General features: G+C 31.6%; 2 protein-coding genes across 8 annotated transcripts in view; one reads left to right on the forward strand and one right to left on the reverse strand.

The window, feature by feature from the left end:
• Positions 1–3,284, forward strand: part of STAT1 (signal transducer and activator of transcription 1) — a 62,347-nt gene extending 59,063 nt beyond the window's left edge. The window contains exons 25-26 of one of the 2 annotated variants that reach the window (XM_010948715.3): positions 1,723–1,766; positions 3,208–3,284. In XM_010948715.3, coding sequence (XP_010947017.1) covers positions 1,723–1,766; positions 3,208–3,211 — 48 coding nt within the window. In that variant the 3' untranslated portion in view covers positions 3,212–3,284. Of the gene's footprint in view, positions 1–1,722; positions 2,267–3,207 lie in introns of those variants that run through there. The other variant, XM_010948716.3, reaches the window with a different exon arrangement.
• Positions 1–25,036, reverse strand: part of GLS (glutaminase) — a 76,646-nt gene that overhangs the window by 20,811 nt on the left and 30,799 nt on the right. For 2 of the 6 annotated variants that reach the window (XM_074364258.1, XM_045512006.2), the window contains 7 exons: positions 21,011–21,043; positions 20,864–20,922; positions 17,820–17,886; positions 17,301–17,351; positions 14,516–14,692; positions 12,621–12,752; positions 11,529–11,621 (listed from right to left, as the gene is read on the reverse strand). In XM_074364258.1, the coding sequence (XP_074220359.1) occupies positions 11,529–11,621; positions 12,621–12,752; positions 14,516–14,692; positions 17,301–17,351; positions 17,820–17,886; positions 20,864–20,922; positions 21,011–21,043 (612 nt within the window). Of the gene's footprint in view, positions 1–7,875; positions 10,560–11,528; positions 11,622–12,620; positions 12,753–14,515; positions 14,693–17,300; positions 17,352–17,819; positions 17,887–20,863; positions 20,923–21,010; positions 21,044–21,829; positions 22,450–25,036 lie in introns of those variants that run through there. The other 4 variants (XM_010948714.3, XM_074364261.1, XM_074364259.1 and 1 more) reach the window with 4 other exon arrangements.

A 25,036-nucleotide genomic window follows, 5' to 3' on the forward strand; every position in this document is an offset into this window, starting at 1 on the left:
TCAACAGAGTATTGGAAGTCCTACACACAGCAATCACACAATAAAAATAAATAAGAAAAATCCAAATTGGAAAGGAAAAAGTAAAACTGTCATTATTTGCAGATGACATGATTTTATAAATGGAAAACTCTAAAGGCTCCATCAAAAAACTGTTAGGACAAATGAATTCAGTAAAATCAATGCACAAAAATCTGTTGCATTTCTATACACTAATAAACTACCAAGAGAAATTAAGGAAAAAAAAAACCCATTTGCAATGCAGCAAAAAGAATACAACATCTAATAATAAATTTAACCAAGGAGCAAAAGACCTATGTAGTGAAAACTACAAGACATTACAAGAAACAGAAAAAGCCACAAACAGAAAAATATTTCCTGCTCATGGACTGGAATACTGTTACAATGTCTATGCTACCCAAAGTAACACACAGATTCAATGCAATCCCTATAAAAAGACCAATGATATTTTTCACAGAAACAGAAAAAAATAATTCCAAAATTTGTATGGAACAAAAAAAGACCCCAATAGCTAAAACAATCTTGAAAAAGAAAAACAAAGGTAGAGGCATCACACTCCCTGATGTCAAACTATATTACAAAGTTATAGTAATTAAAATAGATGGCATTAGAAAACAGTACAAAGGTTACTCAAAAAATTTAAAAACAGAACTACCATATGATCCAGCAATCCCACTTCTGGGTATTAGAGAAAATTAAAACACTAACTTGAAAAGATATGTTCACTGCTGCATTTGTGAGATCTATACACACACACACACACAAACACACACACAGAGGAGTAATATTCAGCCATAAAAAGTGAAATATGGCCATTTATGAAATATTGCCATAGATGAACTTCAAGGGCATTACACTAAGTGAAACAAGTCAGACACAGAAAGACAAAATACTGTATGATCTCTCTCATATTTGGAAATCCAAAAACAAAAAGACAAGCTCATAGATATAGAAGAGATTGGTGGTTACAAGAGGCAGTGGTGAAGGGTGGGAAAAATGGATGAAAAAAACATACAATTGATGCTTGAATGACACGGGTTTGAACTGCATGGGTCAACTTATATGGTTTTTCCCAATAACTATATACTACAGTATTACACAATCCACCATTGGCTGAATCCACAGATGTGGAACCAAGGATATAGAGGGCTTACTGTAAAGTTGACTGGGGGGGGGGGCATCGGAGTCCCTAACACCTGTGTCGTTCAAGGTTCAACTGTATGTACATCCAATAATGTTTCCATGAATATGTTATAAGACACTAAACTTTAAAAGATTTTGCTTGAGCCCCCAAACCAACTTTTAGAACATTAAAGAGCCTACTCAGAATCAGGTACAAACTTAGTAAATGGGCTGTTACCACCAGTATCATTTCTTAAAGTCCTTTTCTGTTTCTTATACTTCAAAAAATTTGTAATTTTAACATTCCAAAAGAGATAAATAATATTCTCATCAATGAATGAGTCAAGTGGTCCAGGTGGTCATTACCTCAAAGAACCCAGCTGAGGAAGGCTTTTTCCTGGTTCAGCAATTTACTATGTAATGATAGAGACTGAAGTACCTAAATTAGCCTTTGTTTTTTTGGTTTTTTTTGGTGCCTGCTTAAGTTTGAGATTTCTAAGTTAAGGTAGATCAGTGACAGAAGTTCATTTTCTTGTAGATATTAACACTATTTGAAATTATCTTATTTATTTACTTCTCTAGGCTGCTACTTTCTGTGTTGACTCCCAGGATGTGCGGTCCATGAGGTAAAATCTCCCATGATCTTGCCCAGAACATACAATAGTTCCTGGCTTATAGTACGTGCTCTGTAAATGCTGCATGAAGACAAATGAACAAATGAATGACCTTTTGCACCTACTGTCTATGTTTTTGTAAAACATTTTGTAACTTTTCTGGTAGTACCGCCTTGCTTCCTTTCCCTTGCCTCTCTGCAAACGAAGTTGTCTAGGGCAAAATAAACTACAACACAGTCATTGGATTTGGCACCAAGTCCTGTAAAACCTATTTGCTTTTGTGTATTTGGTCCAGCAACTACTCAATGAAGAAAGCTAATTGCAGAGTTTTCTAAAAAGGAAGGTGGCACATTGGTTATTACTTCATAGCCTGACTCAGTCCTTTCTCCTAGTGATATTTTCTGCTGAACATCTACATTGTTGCCATGAACAGTCAACATGAAGCTTAATACTAAACAATGACATACTTTTGAACCTCTAGCTACGTGGAATTAAGTGAGCCAAACATACAATTTATGAAATTGAAATTTTTAAATTTGATCCAGGAGTCCCAAGGATGTTTAGATTCCAGTAATATTTACTGCTTGCTGATATATGGCACAGAAAACTTGCCACTGTTAATCTTAGAGTTATAGAACTGAGGCAGCCTCGCTGTTTCTACAGATGATTGTAACCCCAGCCCCCCACCCCTCCAGGGTGGAAAAGGAGGGGACCTTGCCTCTTCGTTTTAGAGCGGCATCTCCAACACCTAACATACTGCCAGAACGCTGTGGGCATGTTTGTGTGTAAATAGGGAAATGAAAAGCAAAGCAAAACGAAACAAAACTCAGAAGCTCATGCCCATGGTATACCACATCAAGCTACCCACCCGAATCCTATCCTATGCCCAACTGCCCAGCACTCATCGATGCTATTTAAGTCCAAAAAGCACAAAGTAAATCAAAGTTTCAATCTATTAAGAACTTTTGCAGAAGATCCCAAGTTCTTAACACAAAGTTCTAAGCCTCACAATGGCACTGAATAAGAATTTTTGCAAAAACAACAAAACACAATATGCAAAGAATAGCAGCCCTCTATCCAGAAGTCCCTACCTACAAGGTAAATGCACTAACACACAAGTAGATCATTACATGACAAAATCCAACATATAAGAGATAGCCAAATGAACAACAGTGATGGCTCCATGTGACAGACGTATATGGTGAATGTAAAATAAAACTGTACAACAGAGACAAAATAAAAGTTATAGCTCCTCAAATTTTTATTACTTGGCTAAAAACACAGCAAATTAGCTTTTTCTCCTTTGTTTCTCCTTCAGGTGAAAAAGAAAAAATGTCATACAATGTCTTTTTTAACAGCATGTTTTAGTTGAAACACTTCACAAACAGGTAATAGAAGGTTAAGCTCTACTTCTCCTCTTCCTAAAAACCATCCCCTAAAATTTCTCTTTCAGGTAAAAAGAAGAGACAGTAAACCAGGAATATTTTATTGGTATGATTAAAGAGGGTTAATACTATTGGTCACCACAGAATTTTAATAAAATCACTTGTCTTGCAATTTCACCAAAGGATGTCAAAGAAGTTCTATTTTGCAGAAAATGTAACATTTATTCATTTCAATTCAAAGTAGAAACAGCATTACTTGGTTCATCTCTTTATTTAAATTATAAATCTTGTGTATAGACCTTGACCCACAGATATATGCATTCAACGTTGATTGTAAAATAAATTATCAACAATAAGCTATATTATATTTTAAAAAATAAGTTTAGACTCTAACACTTATGGGCTTAAAAAAAACTTTCAAAGAAAATAAAAGAGTGGCAAATGTCAACAACATTAAAAGATTTGGAAATGAACATATCAGCAGTAAAGATTTGAAAATGAAAATCCATTTTATGAGCAACTTTGATATAACTTTAAAAATTCATGTTCAGCAAAAAATGAATTATGATAGGAAAGGATAGAAAAGAAAGAATATTCAAAATTAATAGATTTGTGAGTTTTTCAGTTAGGATCTTTACATTTTGAGTGACTGTGAGAAAGAACAAAACAATAGACCTTGGATATAACTCAATTAATAATTTATACCATAGTTTTCTACAACATCATTAATCTCATTAAATGGAAAAAAGACTTAAGTTTTATGTTATCCCCTCAAAGGACAAATTGTAATTGTCCTTAGCAATGATTCATAAAGACAGACGCAGAATAATGACAACTAGTAATTTTAACCTAAGTTGTAAACAACAAGGGGCTGAAGATCATGATTTTAATTTCGATTTCACAATGGACTGGTCGAAACATGAATAGTTATATTTGCATAATTTATTTTAATATTTTAACATCATTCTATTTTAACAGGTATAATGTGAAAGCAACATAACATAACTTATATTGAATAAGAGCCAGTCTCTTAAATGTTCAGATTCTCATCTTCACAAACTTGTGGGAGAAAAGCTTCCTAAGTAAGTTTAAATTTTGAGGAGAAATCACTATTTCCTTTTCAGAGTAATAATATTTAAGTTTTAACATTTAATTCAACTAAGTCTTTTGAAAATTAATGCATTTCAAGAACAGCAATATTCATTCCTTTCATAAATAAAAAATAAAAATCCCAGAACTATGAAGAAATATTTGTACTGAAGACAATATACACAATAGAGTACTAAACAGACAAACAAGGAGCCTTATTCTGAAGCCACTCAAAGATCCAAATACTGAAAATAAAAACAATGGAAGTAACTAGATATTTTGCATGGTATGTGTTGGGAAAAGCTAATTTACAAAGAAAAAGAAATCTTTTTTTCCAGGAAACGTCTGTTTAGAACTCCAATAAGTTTCTGTTATTTAAAATATTTTTACTTATTTAGCCTAACCCCAAAGGAATTTATTTTAAAAAGCCAATGGTACAATATTTATTTTTAGAGTCACATTTCTGCTGCTCTTCCAAAGGTTCTAGGGTAATGTTTCATTTTTAGAACTACTGTATAATTGAGACACTCACTTCTACCTTTATTAGTCTTTAGAAATGTGGCATGTAACTATATATTAGAAAAACACAATTAAGTAACTTTAATAAACACTGATGGGACGATTAGTCTGCCAAATAACTTAGTCCTGTTAACTAGGACTGCCCATTACGCTTCTCAACAAAAATAAACAACCAAGAAACAAAAGGTTGTCCAAACAAAACATAAAACAGACCAACTCCATCAAAAAAGAGGGAAAAAAATGCTAATTGAGAAAGCAAGGTGCTATCTGGAAGACAGCTGGGAGGAATAGGGGTTTGCACCAGATAACCTTTAAGATTACCTTCCAGCACATTCAAGTGATTCCAATAAATTACAAGATTATGGTAAATGAAAAAACAACAAAGATCTAGAAAGGTTGAACTATGCTTTAAAAATAAAACAAATTCATACAAACTTGCAGTTGCCAGGGGGGAGGGGGCTAGGTAGGGACAGACTAGGAGTTTGAGATTTACAGATACTGACAGGTATATATAGAATAAATGAGTTTATACTGTATAAACATATACAGGGAAATATACACAAGATCTTGTGGTAGCTCATGGTGAAAAAGAATATGAAAATGAATATATGTATATTCATGTATGACTGAAAAATTGTGCTCTACACCAGAAATTGACACAACATTGTATACTAACTCAATACAAAAAAAAAAAAAAAAAACTAATTATAAAACAAAATAAATAAATAAATAAAACAAATTCTTTACCTGTTTACAGACTATGAATTAAAATTATGAGTTCCAAGTGGAATTGCTGGGCAGAGGAGATTTTCATTATATAAACAAAAATCATAGAAATATTAAAACAGAAATTTAGTATTATTTCAGGTAAGAATTTTTCCTTCCAAAAGCTAAGCCCTCCAAGTAGATAATTTCAACCATCTGAGCCATTAGAATTGAAAATATTCCAGCAAGGCAAATGCTTAATGAAATAAAAATCTTTCTTTTTAATAATGATATGCCCAGGAAAATCAGATATTCAAATTTGGCTTAAACATAAGTTCACCAAATTGTTCATTATCACTGAGATTTTAACTAAACTATTTCCAAATTTTAACTCAAAATGAGATTTAGAGTTAAAAGTCTAATAACAGTAACAACACTATAAGATCAATAGCCAGAAATTTTCATTTCATTACTCCTTCCTATGAAGCCTCCATACTGGACTGCTTATAGAGCTCATCAAAGCAGTTGGCACAAAGGATCATTACTTGCCTATTTTTTTTAAGTGACTGAACTTGATATGCTTGAATGTATGTTCATGTATAATTTTGGACGTGAACTCCATGACAGTAAATGGACCAAATTCAAGTCTATTCTGAATAAATCTAAGTAAAAATCTGAAGAGTTGGGCCATGATGCATCATAAGAAGCCATATCTCCAACATCTGGTTTTAATTAAACATTGCATTTAATATAAAATGGTAAAGAAGGAATTAAACAGAAAGCATGTTACTTTTTTTTAAATGCATTTTAGCATTTTCGAGCCCATCAAGGAGAAAAAACAAATTTTTTTACAAATGAATAGCAAAGCAGATTCTGAAAACTAAAAATCGCGCACAATTTTTAGAATAAAACTATTCCATATGGTTAACTGTTCAAACTGAGAAGTCATTATTTTAAGTTCAATACAATCCTTCTAAACAGTCACTTCGGAAACTACTTTAAAGTCAGCTTCCACATGAAACCTGATGTTCTTGCTTTCCCTTTTGTGGAGTTCTCCCACATCCTAAATTCTCCTACCCTGACAGTGCTGGTAGTGAATGGGAGCAAAACAGAAACCACAAATCTTTAAAGGTAAATTGAACAAGTAAACTATGTCATATTTTATAAATTCTAGGGCAGCCAAAATGTTCGAAGTTCTCTTATAACAAAACTTGGAATAGATCAATGAAGCATTCATACATGACACACTATGTAGAAATAACTGCTGCTGATTTTCAGAATATGGATGGATGGATGGATGGATGGATAAACAGAGACAGATAAACTGAAAGACAGATTGACATATATTAGATGTACATGCAAACACACACATATATATACACAACACACACGATACATAAATTTCAGGATACAGGCTAACATATCAGTATATGTCAGTGGTTCTTTCCACACACATACATGCCTATGAAATTTTGTACTGTTAGACAAGATCACCAAGCTCTTTGAGTCACCTCTCTATTTCAAATGGATTAAAAACATCCAACAACAAAAACAACCCCAAATGATCTTTAAAAAGTGATCATAAACTTACATATATTGAATACACCATGACAATGGAACACCTTATTTACTAGTCCCAAAGGAATTTTATGAAAAAAATCCCACAGATAAATACAAATTCCTGTAAACAACAATATTTCTCCTTCAAATAGTTTTAAAAACTTCCACAATATATTTGGGACATCTTCTCTGGATACAAATGGCAGATTTCATCAAACAAAATTTAAAGTACTGTATTTGACCTACAACATATGGAATCTAGGTATAATTTAGACCATGCTATAAACATATACTAAGTTCCTTCTGAAAATCAAATTCCTTAAAAAGCAGTTAAAGTGAATCTCAAATGTACAGTTATTCTACTCAGTATAAATTCTATTGAGATTGACAGTTCTATTCTAAAGCAATTCATTCTCTTTATCTGATTTAACAATGTTTTTCCTACTCTAGAAAACAGATAAAACAACAGTCACATAGTGAATCAGTGATATTCTTCCTAGAAAGCAGAAAGAACCTGGCACACAGGATAGTGTTTTTTTTTTAAGTTGTCAAATGGAAAAACAACAAAAAAAAAAAATTGGGAGAATAGTCTTTATTCAAATACTTCTAGTACAACCAAAACGTCCTCCCCGCCAAAAACCCCCACCAATGTTACATTTCTTAAAAAAAAAAAAAAAAAAGACTCAAATGAATCCCTTCAGTGTTTCTAGTTTTTCTTCACTGCAGCCTCAGAATTAACTAAAAATATAAAGTATTTTAATAGTCTTTTCATAAAGGATGATTCTTTAGGTTAAAATTCCAACTATCTTGTTGTACTTAAAATGCTAGATACGCTTTCATCAAAAAAAAAAAAACCAATAAAATCAGCTTAAAATAAATTTATTGTACAATACAAAAAGTAATAAGCATACTGGAAAATAAAACGTACATTAATATACAAAGCAAATAAAAGAAAGCTAAATAACACAAATGTTTTAATTCAAACACTAAGATAAAATGCACAACATTTATGCTAAAAATAAAAGTATTTCAGAAAGGATATGCATTTCAAATGAAATGTTAATGATGGGAACAAAAGATAAACAAATATGCTAACTTCTAAATGCTTGAATATCAAGAATCAGTAATGGCATAAAACATTAAATCCAACAATGCTGGGTACTTTTCAAGAACTTCATTTGAAAAGATATTTAAAATACTGAAAGAATCAAAATAATGTCTTTAAATCTGGCAAAGATTTTCCTTTTCCTTTTTTTTTTTTTTAAAGTTTGGAGGCCTATTCACAATGCTTTCCTTCTCCCATTTATACCTTCCTACAAATATTTCTGGCTACTCATTCTTAACAAAACTCTATAAACACAGTAGTCTAGATAAACCTACTTCATTGGTAAGTAGGCATTTAAGCCTTATCAACATAGTAAGTTCAAAAATTAATAACATAATTTTGAAACTTACACAAATATGGATACAATATGAAATACTAAAATTTCATTTTATAAAGTAAAATCTACCTCCAAATAAAACAGTAAGATGTAAAAATTAGGTCATAGGAAAAAAAAGCCTTTTTTGCGAACTCTCAGTTAAGACATTAAGTTCCCCGAACCACAAAGGGCTCTGTGAAACTAATACAATTAACAGGGTGTGAAGGTATGGCCGAGGTGAAGGGCTTCGGACACACCGCTCTCCTGTACATAGCCAAGCCAGGAGCATCCAGCTAGGATTTGCATCTGTTCATTAGAGGAACATTCAGGTAGTCATAAAATCCTTGATATCTCCCCTAAAACTTAACATACCATTATTTAAATATATGTTTAATACTTCAGTTACACCCCAAAGGCTTTTGACCAACAACTTGGGAGGGAACTTCTTTTCCTAATTTCATAGTTCCCAAACTCAAAATATCATCTAATCAAGATTTTCTATATCTGTAATTGCACTAGCAGCTAAATCATCCAGTAAAATCTTTTTTGCTACACGATAATTACTTTTACAGACTTTACCCTACCACATGTATGCCATGATGCTAAGAAACTATCAAGCCCTCCTTTCTGACCTCACTCCTGCCCCTCCCAAGTCCTGAAGCTGAGGGGAACTGTGGGGAAAACCAAAGAGGTATATGGAGGAAGGAAGAAGTGTGAATAGGTCCTACAGAATTTTCCAATTACTTTGCCAAGACAGACTTTAAACATTGTGAATTATTTGAAATTAGGTTGTGTAGAACCTACAGTCCTTTTAAAAACAAGTTTTGATTCTCAATATTGCATTTTTATAATCGAACAAAAGGATTCAGATCTAAGATATCTTCGAAGCATACTTACTACCTTCAGACTGAATTCATTTCCTAAGTACTCTAAAAGAGTTCAGATAGAACAAACTTTATGAGGCATTATTATAATTTATCATAAAAGATTCATTAGCATTTGTCAAATTATTATGATAATAAAATTATTAAAGGCTAAAAATCAAGATTCACCATTCATACTTAAATATAACAGGAAAAATTATGTGGATATTACGAAAATAAAATTGTTCAGGTAAACACTTCACTTGAAGACACTCACTGTTGCTTCTTCTGAGTAACCATTATAGCTTTTCAACAGTGAAACATGTCATTATCTTACATCCGAAATTCTTTGGCCGGAACATAAGACACTCCTGTACATGACAATTCTGACAGAACAAAGGAGTTGCAAAGTGAAAAAGCAAAAACAGGACTTATATTTTAAAGTGTTTGATAAAATTTTCAGTGAATTTTTTAAAATTTAAAACAAACAAAAAAATGCCAATCTATCACTAAAAATGGCATAAAATGTTAATTTAAGCTAATTTTATAATCTACTGCTCTATTAAATAATTTAGAATTCATTACTTTGCCTTTTTAGGTTTATATTTAGCAGAGAAATACTTTCTATTGCTACTACAGATATGTCAGTTTTAAAACTGGAAAAGAAAAAAACAAAATGTGGTGAAATTTATGAGTTCAATGTGTGGGTTTCAGAACCAAGAAATCACAAATTCCTGTTACTATTTTAAATTGGGACTATCAGACTACTATATAATTAAATTTTTAACTACATCAAGAAAAATTTAAAAGAAATTTTTCCTTTCTTCATTTTTTAAAAATAAAGCAAATTTGCTTTATTTACTTATAAATACTTTTTAAAAGACTGACAAATTCATTTTTTAATCTATTAACTTTATACAAAGATTAAAAGAAAAAGCTTTATGGCTCCAGCACCCAAGGTTGAGAACACAAAAAACTCAAATAAATATAGTATGCAAAAAACTAAAGATGTTTGAAAGGTTAAATGAAGAACATTCTGAAACTAGAACCCATTTCTTTAGCTTTTCTCTCCCAGACTTTCCATTCTATACACTACAGTTGTAGAGATGTCCTCATTTGACTCAGGTGACACTTTTTTCCATACTGTCTCTTTTAAAGCAAGTTCTTGTTGGAGACTTTCATAGTCCAATGGTCCAAAGGAATGCTAGTTGTTCAAGCAACATACATAATTTATTAGTGCACTTGAGTGAAGAAAGGTCCAAGCTATAAAACGGTATTTTTCAATGAATGTTATTAAAGTCTGTTAACATTTTCACCCACCACCATCTGATGTTTTGCTCCATGTTACTTGTGTTGACTCCCATGGAAGTTTCTATTTTGTTGGCTTTGCATAATTCTCATACATTATTAGAAGTTACTTTGATTTGAACGATAGGAAAATTTACTTAGTACCTATTAAAAATATTTTCTACTTTTAAGTGCTTTATACATATTAGCTTCAAGTCTAATTAGGTAAGTTTACTCTCAACATTTTCCACATGGGATGCAAAGGAATTTAAATTCAAAACAAGTCCCTTAGTCCAGTGAACAATGAAGACAAAAAAAATCTTGTTCCTGAAATTTAAGTCCTGACTCCTTAAAGTATATAGATGTATGTGCAAAAGCATGAAGTCAAACATACTGATAATAAACAAATATTACTTTAAAATAACAGAATCAGGAATATTGCATTAAACATTTTTTATAGAAAAATATTTCATCTACAGTGGCCTATAAAACATTATAAAGCTTTGTAAGGTCTCTCACTAATACTATAATCCCTTTCCCATCTACAAATCCATCCACATCAAAATAAACTACAATTTAAGACAATAGCTGACAAATATAAAGAGTAAAAACGGGCTTTTTCTTTATAGCATGTAGCACTTTCCAAGGTGTCTTCTTTTAATAGAATCAATTCTTAAAAATATTGCTTAAAATAGCTGAAAAATGGGGGAAGGGAGGAACCCCTGCTCCTAGGCTAACCAGTTTCAATTTAAATAAAACACCCATATATAATATCTATGTACTACTGGTCCAGGATGAAAATGTCAACAATTTCTTTACACTCATTTGATATTAGTAAAGACATAAGGCCACTAACAATTAAACCATGTTTTATTTAAACTGGTGAACATTATTTTCTCTTTCTTAAAAAAATTACATAATAATCTAAATAAGAGTTTTGCTTACCCTTTGATCACCACCTTCTCTTCGAGGATCAAGTTTTTTTGCAAAGTGTCGCAAATTATCATAGTTATGGAAATTACACAGAGAAACAAGATCCTGTAAATAAATAGAACAGGTATAAGAAATTGGCTAGTAACTGGCTATTGTCTTTTCATATTCTAACACATTACACTAATGCTGTCAAATTAATTACTACGTCATGGAAAACACCACTGCATGTTAACAAAGCAGCATGATGCATCAACAGGAGGGCTGAAATCAGAATAAGACATGGATACAAATTTTGAAAACACTGCTTACTAGCATGACTCTAGAGCTCAGCCACTCAAGTTGCTTAATTTTCATTTTCTATAAAATGGGCATTATAGTAACAGTCCACATGAAAGAATTCTTGTATCAAATAACTATAAAGCATCACAAAAACATAAAGAAATATTCTGGTTACAAACTATTATAGTCTTTAAGGAATCCAATGTCATTCTCTGGCTTTTGTAAAACATAAGAAAATGAAAAATAAATTGGAATTTTAATTGAGAAAGTCTGCAGGAAAAATTACGGTAGTGAATATTCTAGGAAAGTAGTAAGTGTAAATAAAATCAGAAGACACAATGTTAGCAAAACTTAGGTCACAACATAAAATACTGAACTAATTAATAGTAGTAATGCTTTTAAATTATAGTACTTATTTCCTAAAAAAACAAAAACAAACAAAACAAAACAACAATAACAAAAAACAAACCCCAGACTTTCAAAGGTGGTTTAATGCATAAAGGTATTCAGTCATGCAGATTAAAGTTCATACTATAAACTATAATAATCTTCATATTTTTCTGAGCTTTTGGAAACTGAAAACAAATTACAACCATAATAATTAAAATATAAGCATAAAACAAATGTAATTTTCTGTGAGGATGACTATATGGGAGCTCTCTGGTAGAAGTAACTTAAAGCTCCTCTGTGAACACTTCCAAGGCTACCAAGTAACTGGCAGTCAGAGTGCCAACAATCAATAAACTATGGAAGTAAGTAAAAAGGTAGAATTAACAGATGGCTCAACTTATATGATCATTATTCTCATTAAGAAAACATGCTTACATGACAGAAGTGAATTCCCTTAACACTGTTGCCCATTTTGTCCAGAGGAGGAGACCAGCACATCATGCCCATGACATTGGGGACAACTAAAAGAATGCCCCCAGCAACTCCAGATTTGGCGGGAAGACCAACCTGAAAGTAATTTGAAAAAAGGACATTCGTGTTAACATTTTAAAATAAGAGAAGTTATGTCCAACAATAAGGGACTGGTTAAAAAATTACGGTATCTATTCATACAGCAGAGTTCCAACATTAAAAATGTTGTAGGTAAGTATTTGTAAACATGTTTAAAATATAGTAAGTGAAAAGACAGTTATAAAACAGTTGGGATGTATTTAAATATAGAAAAAATTTTGAAAGATACATTCTAAGGAATTAAAGGAGATTACATCTAAATGGTGGAGTAATGCATTTATTTTGACTATATTTTGACTTTTGACTATATTTTCTAATTGTTCTATAATAAACAGGTATTGCTTTTAAATATTGAAAGTTATTTTCAAAAAATATTTTATGACTAAAAACAATGAGAAATTATATCTTATTAAAAGATTCTCTGTGGTATACTGGCAGAGAAATTCTAAAGGATAGAGATAAGATGGTACTATTTCAAATTAAGCCTCTTCAAAACATTTAAGTTTACATTATATAAAACTTGACAATAATTATAGTAAAAGACAAAATTAATATCATCAGGACAGTGTTCATTAATGGCTTACTAATATTCAGACACTGAGTACCTCTCACCAGAAGCACTCTTGCACAAAACGAAGCAAAACAAAATAATCACCTGAATGGGCCCTACCAGTTTACAGGTAATAGAAGGGAAAATGGAAGGGATGTAATAAGCAAAATCTAGACTCTGAGAAACTGTACAGGAAAAATGACCCAGTTTTTCCAACCAAAAATAAGAAGAAGAAAGAGGTGAAGGTGGAGACTAAAGATTAAAAAAAAATAATAATTAAGAGACACAACCAAGCACAATGTATGGCCCTATTTGCAACCCAAGTGAAACAAATTGTAAAATAACTTTTAAGATAATCCAAATAATCTGAACATTGACTAAATATTTTGATGTTATTAAAGATTAAAATTCTTTTTAGACTTTTACACATGATAATGGTGCTGTGGGTTTTTTTGAGTCTTTATCATTTAGAATTACATACTGAACGGTGAAAAGGGTATGGGAAGTAGGTATAATATAGATGAAACAAGATTTGTCACATATTGGTAATTTTTTAAATATTTTTCATTGAATTATAGTCATTTTACAATGTTGTGTCAAATTCCAGTGTAGAGCACAATTTTTCAGTATACATGTACTGATAATTATTAAAGTTGAGTAATGGGTAACCTTAAATGCATCTATTTTTCTGTTTTAAAATTTTCAAAATAAAACAAATTTTAGGACATTATGACTTGACACAGGATGAAATACGAAAAGCCTATGATATTTCACAAGTGGCAAATGCACAACAGTACATTAACTTTAATATATTTTAAGTCCTTTAAAACACTTATGGCTGTGACCAAAGATGTTAAACATCACAGTTAAGCACTTTCTCTGAACTTAAAAAATTCTTGAGTTATGTAATCACCATAATGCTAAACATTAACAACTAAGAGTAAAGTCTGCATGCACTAGGCTTGTACACTGAAATGCCTTAAAAATAAGAGTGATGAGGTTCTATAAATTAAACTTCAAGTTCTTAAGAACATCTCAAAGACTGCTTAACTCTATTCCTTACGAACTCTGTAACAAATTAACTTTGAAAACAAGCCTGTCTCTCAAAAATTAATGTACAGCTTTAGAAGCAAAGTTCACACTGCATTTTTAAAAGAGCTAGTCCAGACTAGTTTCCTGCCAGAGAAATTAAGATTAACCAATTACTTACATGGAAAGCAAACTGCCCTGAGAAATCATACATGCCACAGGAATGCATCAGACTGAGTGTATTTCGAACTGCTTCAGGGCTCAGTACTCTTTCACCAGTAATTGGGCAGAAACCACCATTAGCCAGTGTTGCAGCCATCACACTAGCTGATTCACAAGTTACTTCAATGGAGCACAGCTAAAAGGAAGAAAAAACTAAATTCTGAAAACTTAGGCTCACATTATTTTTAGTATTACATTTGACTTCTAAGATAATCTCTTTTGTCTGGTACTTCATACAGAACTGAAATCTTTCTCCCAAAGGGATATTAATTAACTTGATGACATTACAATGATTTTTAATTTAAACAATGTTCTAGCTCCTTTAAGGCTTATCCTAATTTGCCCAGCCATTCAGTCTTTTTTTGGGGGGGTGGGGGGTGTAGTTAGGTTGGTTGGTTTGTTTGTTTATTGGAGGTACTAGGGATTGAATCCAGGACTTTTGCACTCTACCACTGAGCTATACGCACCTCCCCTCCACCCCACCATCATTCAGTCTTTTAATGGCAGAAGTAGGATAGAAAGAGCCAGCTCCTAAGCACTAAGATTTGTAACTGCCTCATGTAATATTCAAATTTGCTTAAATATTAGTGCTTCCTGTAGGATACACAAATATAATTATTTTTAACTTGACAGGGAAAAAAAAGCCATGATCTATTTTTAAGATAAAGCAACATACATCAGTATTATGACAGTTAGTATCTACACAAGAAATTGTGACTTTTAAGAATAAAAAAAAAGACACCTTGCCTATAACAAAGCTCAGCATCCCCATACAGCAACATGCAAAGGACTATGGGAAAACAAATCTAAGCTAGTTCCAGCCTGCATGCTCTGTGTGCCTAAACCAAAATATTACATTTTAAACCATTTATTAACATTCAAATACTTATTTGATATTGACTATCAGTGCTGGATATAATGAAAAAAGTAAAGTCCAGGTACAATGTAGGGTGAAATTTTTGCATTTAAATATAATCAAAATAACAGAAATAGTTTACCACACCAAACCTAAGTTTATCCATAAAACTAAAACAATAAATGCTCTATTTTAATTTTCGCTAACAGTAACCAAAACTGAGAGGAAAGTGGAAGAGAAAGAGAGGGTAGGAAGGGGTCAGAGGAAGAAAACACTTCAGTTCTCAACTTACAATTTTCCTTACTCATATTTCAAGATCTATAAGAGGCACAAAGGGGTTTGGAAATAGCAATAAGGAAAACTAGTTAACTATAGTGAATTAGGAGCCACTGAAACTGAATAGGAGCCACTTTTTGACTGACTTTAACTTTTGCTATTTATATTAAAACCCCTTCCCTATTTCTTCAGAACTACAGAATCTACTTACTATACAGACCCACGTGGCAAAGACTTAGAGTAAATGTGATTTAATTATGAAAGGCTTTCTAACAGAAATGTTTTAAATTCCAGTGACCATTTCCTAAATTATAATTGGTATCAACGAAAATTTTGTTTGTCATAAGGTTATATACTTCCAATTTGACAAATCCCAATTTAAGAGTACTCTCCTGGTACCCTGATGGATGTTCAATGAGATGCAGCCATTCTCCAAAAGAGCAAGTAAGGCTTCCATGGCTGTCTCTTGATTTTTGCCCTGAAGTATAGAAATTTCGCAGATTAGAAGCACCTAAACTGTAACAGCCAAAGTTAAATATGTATACCAAGGGGAAAAAAACCTTTAACATGGAAGAACTCCACTTGGCTAGGGAAAAAACAAAGGCTACTGGATAAAAAGTAAATCTGACACTATGTTTCATATAACACTTCATAGTTTCAAAGGAATTTCACACACATCTCATGTTATTGTCAATGCAATGCAGGAAGTTAGGTCAAGCATAGGCTACATAATGAAACCAGGGCTCAGTAAGTGAAACTAGGTCACGTGGCTAAAATGTGGCCAGGTTAGACTTTGATTTTATATTGACTATGGATTCTCAATTTATAGTTCTTCACATTGGCAGGTGACAAACAGTTACCTGGACTTCCATCAAAATCTACTTCATTATCAACTTTCCTTATACATTCTTTAAGATTACTGGAAGGTTAAAATTAAAGAATCTTCAAAAGTAAAAACAGGTAAATGTAAGGTAAACCAGAAACAAACAATAATTAATTACTATGTAGCTTCATATTACAGATTCATCAGAGGTACCAAAGGTATTAAATTGGTAAGAATGAATTGAACTGAAAATATGAGGGGGAGAGGGATGTCCAGGAAGGCCATCTTAAACTGAGTTCAATACCATAGTAGATATGTGAGTGGCCCTTCCCCCTATGAATATGAAGAGCTCCTCTAACTTGGTAGAAAATCCACTATGTGACACTGAAGGAACAAACTAAACAAACTGAGAAACTGCTGCTTTAAAATGATGAATATAAACTTTCTGATAAAGAAACAAATAACTCCTCCAAACAAAACTTAAAAACTAAGAGAACAGCTCAGTTTATAATAAAGAGAAGCCAACTGCTGGGGCTGTACATTATTTTTCACACTTCCTAAATATAATGTTTTTACAGAAGAAAACATTTCCCTGTTACATTCTGAGACGTACTTTTTTTTTGGAGATATAGACATGAGATTACCTTTCACGAGGACTTTTTTTTGGAAAGTATTCAATGGGAAATGTATTTTTTCTTGGCCTAGAGCCAAGATTTCAGAGACATCTAAATTCTTTAAAATGTGACACACCCATTTATACACACAATTCATACAGTTAAAGTAAATTACCTGGAAATAGAAGTCTAATATACCAACCATGTCTGTGCCTTCTGGAAAACACTGAAAAATACATAAAGGCAATTAAAAACATAGGCACACAGAAAAAATATATATACATAAATAAAAGATACATGAAGAGTAAATTTAAAATGTACATAAAAGTTTCATTCTAATTGAGAACCAAACAGCACACAAAGGGTACAAACACGAAATATAAGACAAACAATAAAGCAAAATTACCTCACATATAGATTTCTAGATACTAGTTTAACTGACAATGATAAACTGATTCATAATTCATGAACCAAGTTACCAAGTTAAATTTTTAAAATCAAGTGTAATCAGTAGTCAAGCATTACACTTTTTGAAAAAATGGTCCAATTCTTGGGCAAAATTTACATTAATATAACTAGTTAAATATTTGAATACTACTAAATACAAACTGATTTAATGAGATTAACACTTTGATAGTATTAACTCAAGAGCATTTTGCAAAAACTTTTGAAATAGAAACAAAAATTTAAAAACCTTTTTTTCTTTTAAGTAATATCCTATTGCAAAATTTCGATCTCCACTTTCTCTTTCAGACTGAAACCTAGAAGGAAAAAAAAAATTGCTCTATTTATTTGCTTTCTGTAAAAGCACAATTATTCTGTAGTTTAACTTGCATAGCAAAGTGCAGTATAAAGAACACTGAAGGTTGCTGGGTTCCAGGCCAAGTTCCATCAACAGGTTAGCTATGTAGCCTTGGGAAGGTCCTTTAAGTGACTATTTTTTCTTTAATTTTCTCAGCTACAATAGGACTGAAATGAACTAGGCCCTTTCTAGCCTTCATATTTAGTGAATAAAGAAGCTAACTTTTAAATTATCACATATTCTACTATTAAAATATACTTAAAAATTACAGAATCTCCTGGTTCCCCCAAAAGTACAACAGTCAATTCCATCTGAAGGAACCTATGGAAATTTCACTGAGAGAGGAATACCTGAAATGAGCCTTACAGCATTTGCTGCATTAACAAATTACTGGTGGAAGCCTAGGCGGTGGCAAATACCATGCAGTATGAACAGAGTTATAAAAGTATAAAAGACAAGAATGCCATTGAAGAATGGCAAATATTCTGATGTGCCTGGGAAATAGGTTCATGGAGAAATATCAAACCAACAAAGGAGACTGGGACCAAATTATCAAGACTGATAAATGCTAAAAAATGTAATGGCTCCTGATTGCTTACAAAATGAAAGCTTGAAGGTTTTCAAATAAGTTACCTTATGAGATCTATATTTCAGAAGGATAACTCTGACATCAGTTTGGGAAAGGGGAAAAGAAAGGATGAATGATATTATTAGGAGACTACTGTTAATGAGAGCCACAGGAAGCCTTAACTTAGGCAGTGATGATAGGAATGGAAGGAGAGGTATGCTCAAACATGACAGCAGATGAGCAAGTCTTCTGACCTAATGGGAAAGAGAAACAGGGTGAAGTCTGGTAGAAAGCCTAGATTTCTAACATGGTCTACAGAAAGGTTTGCAGTATCAACTAAATTGGGATCCCGAGAACAAAGAGCACTTTGCAGTGGAAGAGAATGAGTTCTGATATAAACAGATTTAATTTGTGGTACATTTGAGAACTCAGCCTACAGGTGTTCAGACAGCTGCTGCTAAAAGAACTGTGTGACGCTCTTTTTATTACCGATTATGGGTGGACAGCTCCTTCTAACTGCACATTTTAATATTTCTATGGCCAGAAAAATAATATTGGATACAGAAAAGTTCTTAGAAATCAAGCTGTCAACCTGCTATACTTTAAAAAAACACATCAAGGGGGGAGGGTGTAGCTCAAGTGGTAGAGCATATGCTTAGCATGCACAAGGTCCTGAGTTCAATCCCAGTACCTCCTCTAAAAATAAACAGACCTAATTACCTCCCCTCCACCAACAAAACAAAACAAAACAAAACAAAAAACCCACATCAATATAGTATAGATAAAGTTCTTGGAAATGAAGTTGTCAACCTGCTATACTTTTAAAAAACAGATCAATATAGTATAGATAAAGGACTAACTACTCAACAATGATCACAGTGCCTAGCACATGGTTCTGTTCATCAAACATTGTATCAAGTGCTTATTATCCACCAGATAGCAGGAATACAGAAATGAACTGGAAGACAATTCTATCTAGGTCTTAAAAAAGTCAGAGTTTAATGGGGATGACAAGGCAAAAAGAGACAGAATCATAGAGTAAGTTCAATAAAATATAATATAAAAGCACAGAAGAAAGACGAGATAAGATTCATGAATAAGATACTTAAGATGATGAATAAAAGTTGGTAAGGCAGAAAACATGAAATATGAAGATCACCTACTTAGTATTCATGCCAAAACTGTTTAAGTTTTATCTAATCACAAGGAAACAATCAGATCTAATCAAAATGAGGAATGTCTGCTACAGCCTATGAATTTGATCCAGCCTGTTTTTATAAATAAAAATTTTTGGAATATAGCTTCACATTGTTCATCACTTGCTTTCCTACTAAAACAGTAGAGCAAGTAGTTACAACAGAGACCATATGGCCCACAAGCACAAAATATTTACTATCTGGTCCTTCACAGAAAAAGTTGGTTAATTCCTGTTCTATAAAACAACTGACTGACACTTTCAAAAAAAAAGCCATTTAATAAAATTTTAAAAAGGAAGGGTCTAGGGTAGGCGAACTATTTTACTTTAAAAAGGCAAAAAGGTCATAACAAATCTTATGCATGAACATTGATTTCTTCCTGAAAAAAATCTAAAAGGCCACAAAAGGCATTTACAAAGCTGAGAACATTTATATATTGATTACTATCATGATATTTAAAAATTCATGTTAATGTTCTTAGTAAGTGTATTGCTGGTATTGCGGTTATAAAGGAAAATGTCCTTATTTCTAGGATACACACACTAAGGGTGAAGTGTCAAATGAGGTCTTCAAATTAATTTCAAACAGTTTTGAAAAAACCCACCCCACGTACATCTATATTTACATATATGTACATGTATGTGTATATAGTGAGACATCTTTATCTGTCCATATAAAGAGAGACAGGCTGAGAAAAAGCAAATGAGATATAATATTAATCAGAAGATAAAGTGAAAGATATCCAGAATTTCATCATTTATTCTTTGACCTTTTCTGTGGACTTGCAAATTTGAAAATAAAAAATTGGGGTAAAAATCAAGTTAGCCAGGCACAGAGAGATTATAAGAGATAAGACAGGTATTATAGGCAAAGAAAAAACTGAATAAGTGCAGGTAACTTGAGTTAAACTTGGAGTCCCATCTAATTCTATGCTTTCTCACAGGAAGTTTATCAAAACTAGTTAAAGCATTTTAAGTGTTCTCCCTCAGGTAATTTAGAAATCATACATTTCCCTCTAATGACTAAGTTCGAAGTAATTACTTATTTACTGAAGTATATATACAAGGAGTCACAAAACAGTATTTAAAATAAAATTCTATAATATAGACTTTAAAAATTAATTTCAAGAGATATGATTCATTACAAAAACCTAAATCAAAAATCAAACTCACGTTGCATTACTGAATCCAACATATTCATTACCAGCCATCTTATTCAAAAACTGCATTACCTATAATCCAAAGTTATAAAGTATTAGTAATCAAAATACAAATATAAAAAGAATGTAGCATGAAAACTGAATTCTATATTTCACTTACATAGTCAAATTTTTCAGCATTATTCACTCCTTGCTGCAAAGAAATGAGACATAAATATGTTAATATAGGCCCCACCTAGTTAAGTTTTAAGTGAATATAATATCAAAACTTCAAACTGCTAACATTATAATTAATATACTGTGCATTAGTACTTTTAAATCTAGGAATACTTCTAATTTAATATTTACATAAGCTTTTTAACATGTGCTTTCATTAACACCCATATGTTGAGAATGGATCTGAATTACAAAGGGAATGCTTTATTTTAAGTATAACTTTTCCCAACCCAAAGTTACAGAATTTTAAATACAAGTTTCCAAATCCCCTTATCTTTCATAACACCACATAATCTGCTAGAATGTATGCTATTTAATTTCACATTAAAAAGAACTTAAAATAAAGTTTTACCCTTAGGAAAGAATTAAGTACAAATAAATTATGGTTTTCAATTAAGAACAATCTACTTATATTTTAAAAATAACCTTAAACCAGTATTAGAGTTAGAACAAGAGTTACACTGCAAAACTAATCTTTTGCAATTCTAGTATATGTAAACATTTTGGATGTATTTTACTATTGTAGAGAAAGCTCTACCTTTAATATCTCACTTGTTTAACAATACTTGAACTAAAAAAATTATATTTCATAGTCTCTAAAAAAAATTAGCTACATTTTGCTATTATGCCAATTAAGCCAATTCAGAGTATGGAAGATGTATTGTTTCATCACTTCTATTTCTCACGTTAGCTACTGCAAATGTCAATAGGAAAAACCTATGTAACGTAGATCAGTTCAAGTAGCCAAATGGTTTCATTTTACCTCGGCGAAGTTTACAAAGCAGTAAGTTGTAGATCTGAAATCAAACGTATTAATTGGTGATATGCACCCAAAAGAAACAATACATCTCTACTTTTTACAACAGGTTTAAAATAAAAGTAATTTGACAACTACTAAAGCGAAATTTTTAAACTTTACCCTCAAAAAACCCAAAACATTACACTTTAAAATTTTATTATGGGGGGAAAACCTGTACCAGAGTATTATTTAAATAAAGCCAGATTCAATCTCCACTTTACAAGCGGATTAGCATGTAGCTGATAATCTGTGAAACCTTTCAAATCAACTTATTTGAGAAAGAATGTGCAATCACGTATACAATCAATAGCTGGAAAGAACACCACACTATTTCATCAAAATCAGGCACTAACAAAGTTTAAACAAGATAAGGATAATTTAGCTACAGTCATATTGTAATGACTACCTATGTATTTCTCTAAAGCGTCCTTTGACATATTCTAAATTTTCTTTCTTTATAATACACCAGAAATCAAAATGTAGAAATGTAACTCCAAAGCTGTTCAATGAAAAATAATTAAAAGAAGAAATTACCAACTTCATTGAACTGTTGCAGTTGTCAAAATATTCCATAGATCCTAATGCTGTAAAATATGTAACAACATTTAAACCACAAAAACCTTTGCAACCTTTGAGAAAGCACAAAAAACAAAAAAAACAAAAAACAACTCTTTTGGAAAAGGATGTCAGCATTTGCATTGGGATGTCACATGGATAATTACTGGTTATACAATTAATCAATGTAAAAATAAACAAGTTATATTGAACTTTCATTCTCTGACTTGTGCCTATAAAACTAATACAAATTTTCTTTATTTAGCTGTCATGTTTAGCTTTAAAAAAACAATTTTTGTTTCAACTCTTGACTATGGTCACATTCTTAGTCTACTTTGTAGCTTACTAAATTAAACTATAATTAGGTTTTGCTTCTTTGCTGTTTTTAAGGAACAACTGATATTTATCTATGTCTACCATTATATAACATTTTGGGTAAGCTACTTGAAATGTCCTCGGCAGGTTATGTGAACAGGCAAAATAAAATATCTGATGATTGTGTTGACTCAAGTCTCTCCCCCCAAAACTTCCCCATTTAAATGTAAAAGCACTTGATTAATATTTCTTTTATTATCTACCTGGAAATAGCATTTAATTTAAGTTGACAAAATATATTTGCCTCTGTAATCTCTCGGAAAGACTTCATGTACCCCAGGGATATATGGGATCTAATAATTGTTATGATGTCATGTAATTTTAATTTTGAAAAATTTACAGTATAAAGTTTATTTGCAAAGATGTTAGAAAAAAACACACATACACATACAAAATAACCTAGAGTAACTCCCCCCCTGCCACCAAAGCAAAAACACAAACTGTAAAAAAGAGAAAAAAATTGTCATTTCTCTAGTAGTAGGGTACAGAGAAGTAAAGGAACACATGTTATGAAAATTAAAGCCAGGAATGAGTTGATGGGGACTGGTTAAACTATTCAATTTATTTTGTATGTCTTTGAAATTTTTCACATAAAGTTAAAGGAAAAATGTTTATTTGCTAATAATTTTCCACAATAATTAAAAACTGCTCCTTTAGGGTATTTTCTTTCTCCTTTGAAATAGTCATTGATTTTTAATCAGTTCATGTATCAGTGGATATTTTCTATCGTTAGAATGAGGAGTTTTACTCTCTTACTATCTTGAATTTTTACAGATTTACAAGTTGAGAAATATTGCTAACAGATGAGTAGATGGAAATAGAAAAGGTTTTGTTACAGCAACGTCGCTAAGTTCTTTAGACATTTATTTCATTACGTACAAGTCACACAGTAAAATAACATCCTCAAAAATTACATTTAGTACTCTTATTAACTAACAACTTAATTAGATCCTCTTTCCATTTTGCTGAAACCAAAAAACTGGAAATCCAGTATATGACTTGTTCCCAGTCATTAGTGATTATTACAATGATGCACATCCTTAATACCAATGACTACAATGTTTCAAAACTCTCTTTTGACTGTGCCCAAGAAGTTTTTATAACCTGAAGCAGCGCACCATAGTAAAATCTAGGACATAGTAAGTATGCCTTTCTTTTGGAAAATGGGAGGAAACCTAGACCAAAGGTGGGTTAAATTTTAATAAAGGTACATATGGAAACAGATTTGAAAATTGACAGTCTTAAAACTCTCAATACCCCGTTATCTCTCGGAAAAAAATTTCCATGCCCAGGGATACGTTTATTACAGTTTTAAATAACTGCATAAGCATTATTAGATATGTTATTTTAATCTTTAAAAAGTTGGAGTAATTTATAGTAAGTACAGTAGGAAAACAAAACAAAAAGTTGGACAAAATGTATCTACTAAAGTTTCTAATCCATTTATCAAATGACTTTTAAAAAGCAAACCATGTGGTTTGTTTGAAAAGGTCAGTAACCAGACCTTGAGATTAGAAAATTATACAAATTAACTTTTCAATAAACATACCTATCAAATTAAAGAATTTACAATCCTTTGAGGAAAACTTTTATGAATAAAAATTTGATAAAGAGGCACTGAGTTTTAACACTGGCAATTAAAATAATTAATATAACTACATTGGAGTGGTTTTATAGCCTGTTTTTACAATATACTCATGAACTAAATCACATATTATCTATCATAACACAGGTGAAAATATCACTATTAACAGGGACATGTGCCAATAAATTTAGTATTAAATGACTCATTTAAAGTCAATGCATTAATCAGTTATTTTGTAAGTAAATCACTTGATTCCATTCATAAAGTATGGTGTAGAAGCCAACTGAAAATTAGAGATCATAGAGGAAAGACATAGAAGAGGCAAAAAGAGGTAATTAAAAATGATTTTATAAAACATTTAGTCTAATCCCACCAAAGAAAATGCTTTAAAGCTAAATAATACATGGGAGATTAAAATAGATACTACAGTAAAAAAAAAAAAGTTCTAAATCTAGCATTTTCATAGACAACCCTAGAAATAAAGTAATAGAAAAGTGAATTCTGTTGGCAATAAATTACTTGCCTTTTATTTAAAAAAAAAAAAAACTCAAATGCATCAACTGATATAAACAGGAAGTAAACCAACATAATCCTTTCTTATGAATGTTACCAAGTTCAAGGCATCATCCATTGCTCTCCAGAGCCACAAATCACCT

Source organism: Camelus bactrianus, chromosome 5 (genome assembly GCF_048773025.1).
Source record: "Camelus bactrianus isolate YW-2024 breed Bactrian camel chromosome 5, ASM4877302v1, whole genome shotgun sequence".
Classification (NCBI taxonomy): domain Eukaryota; kingdom Metazoa; phylum Chordata; class Mammalia; order Artiodactyla; family Camelidae; genus Camelus; species Camelus bactrianus.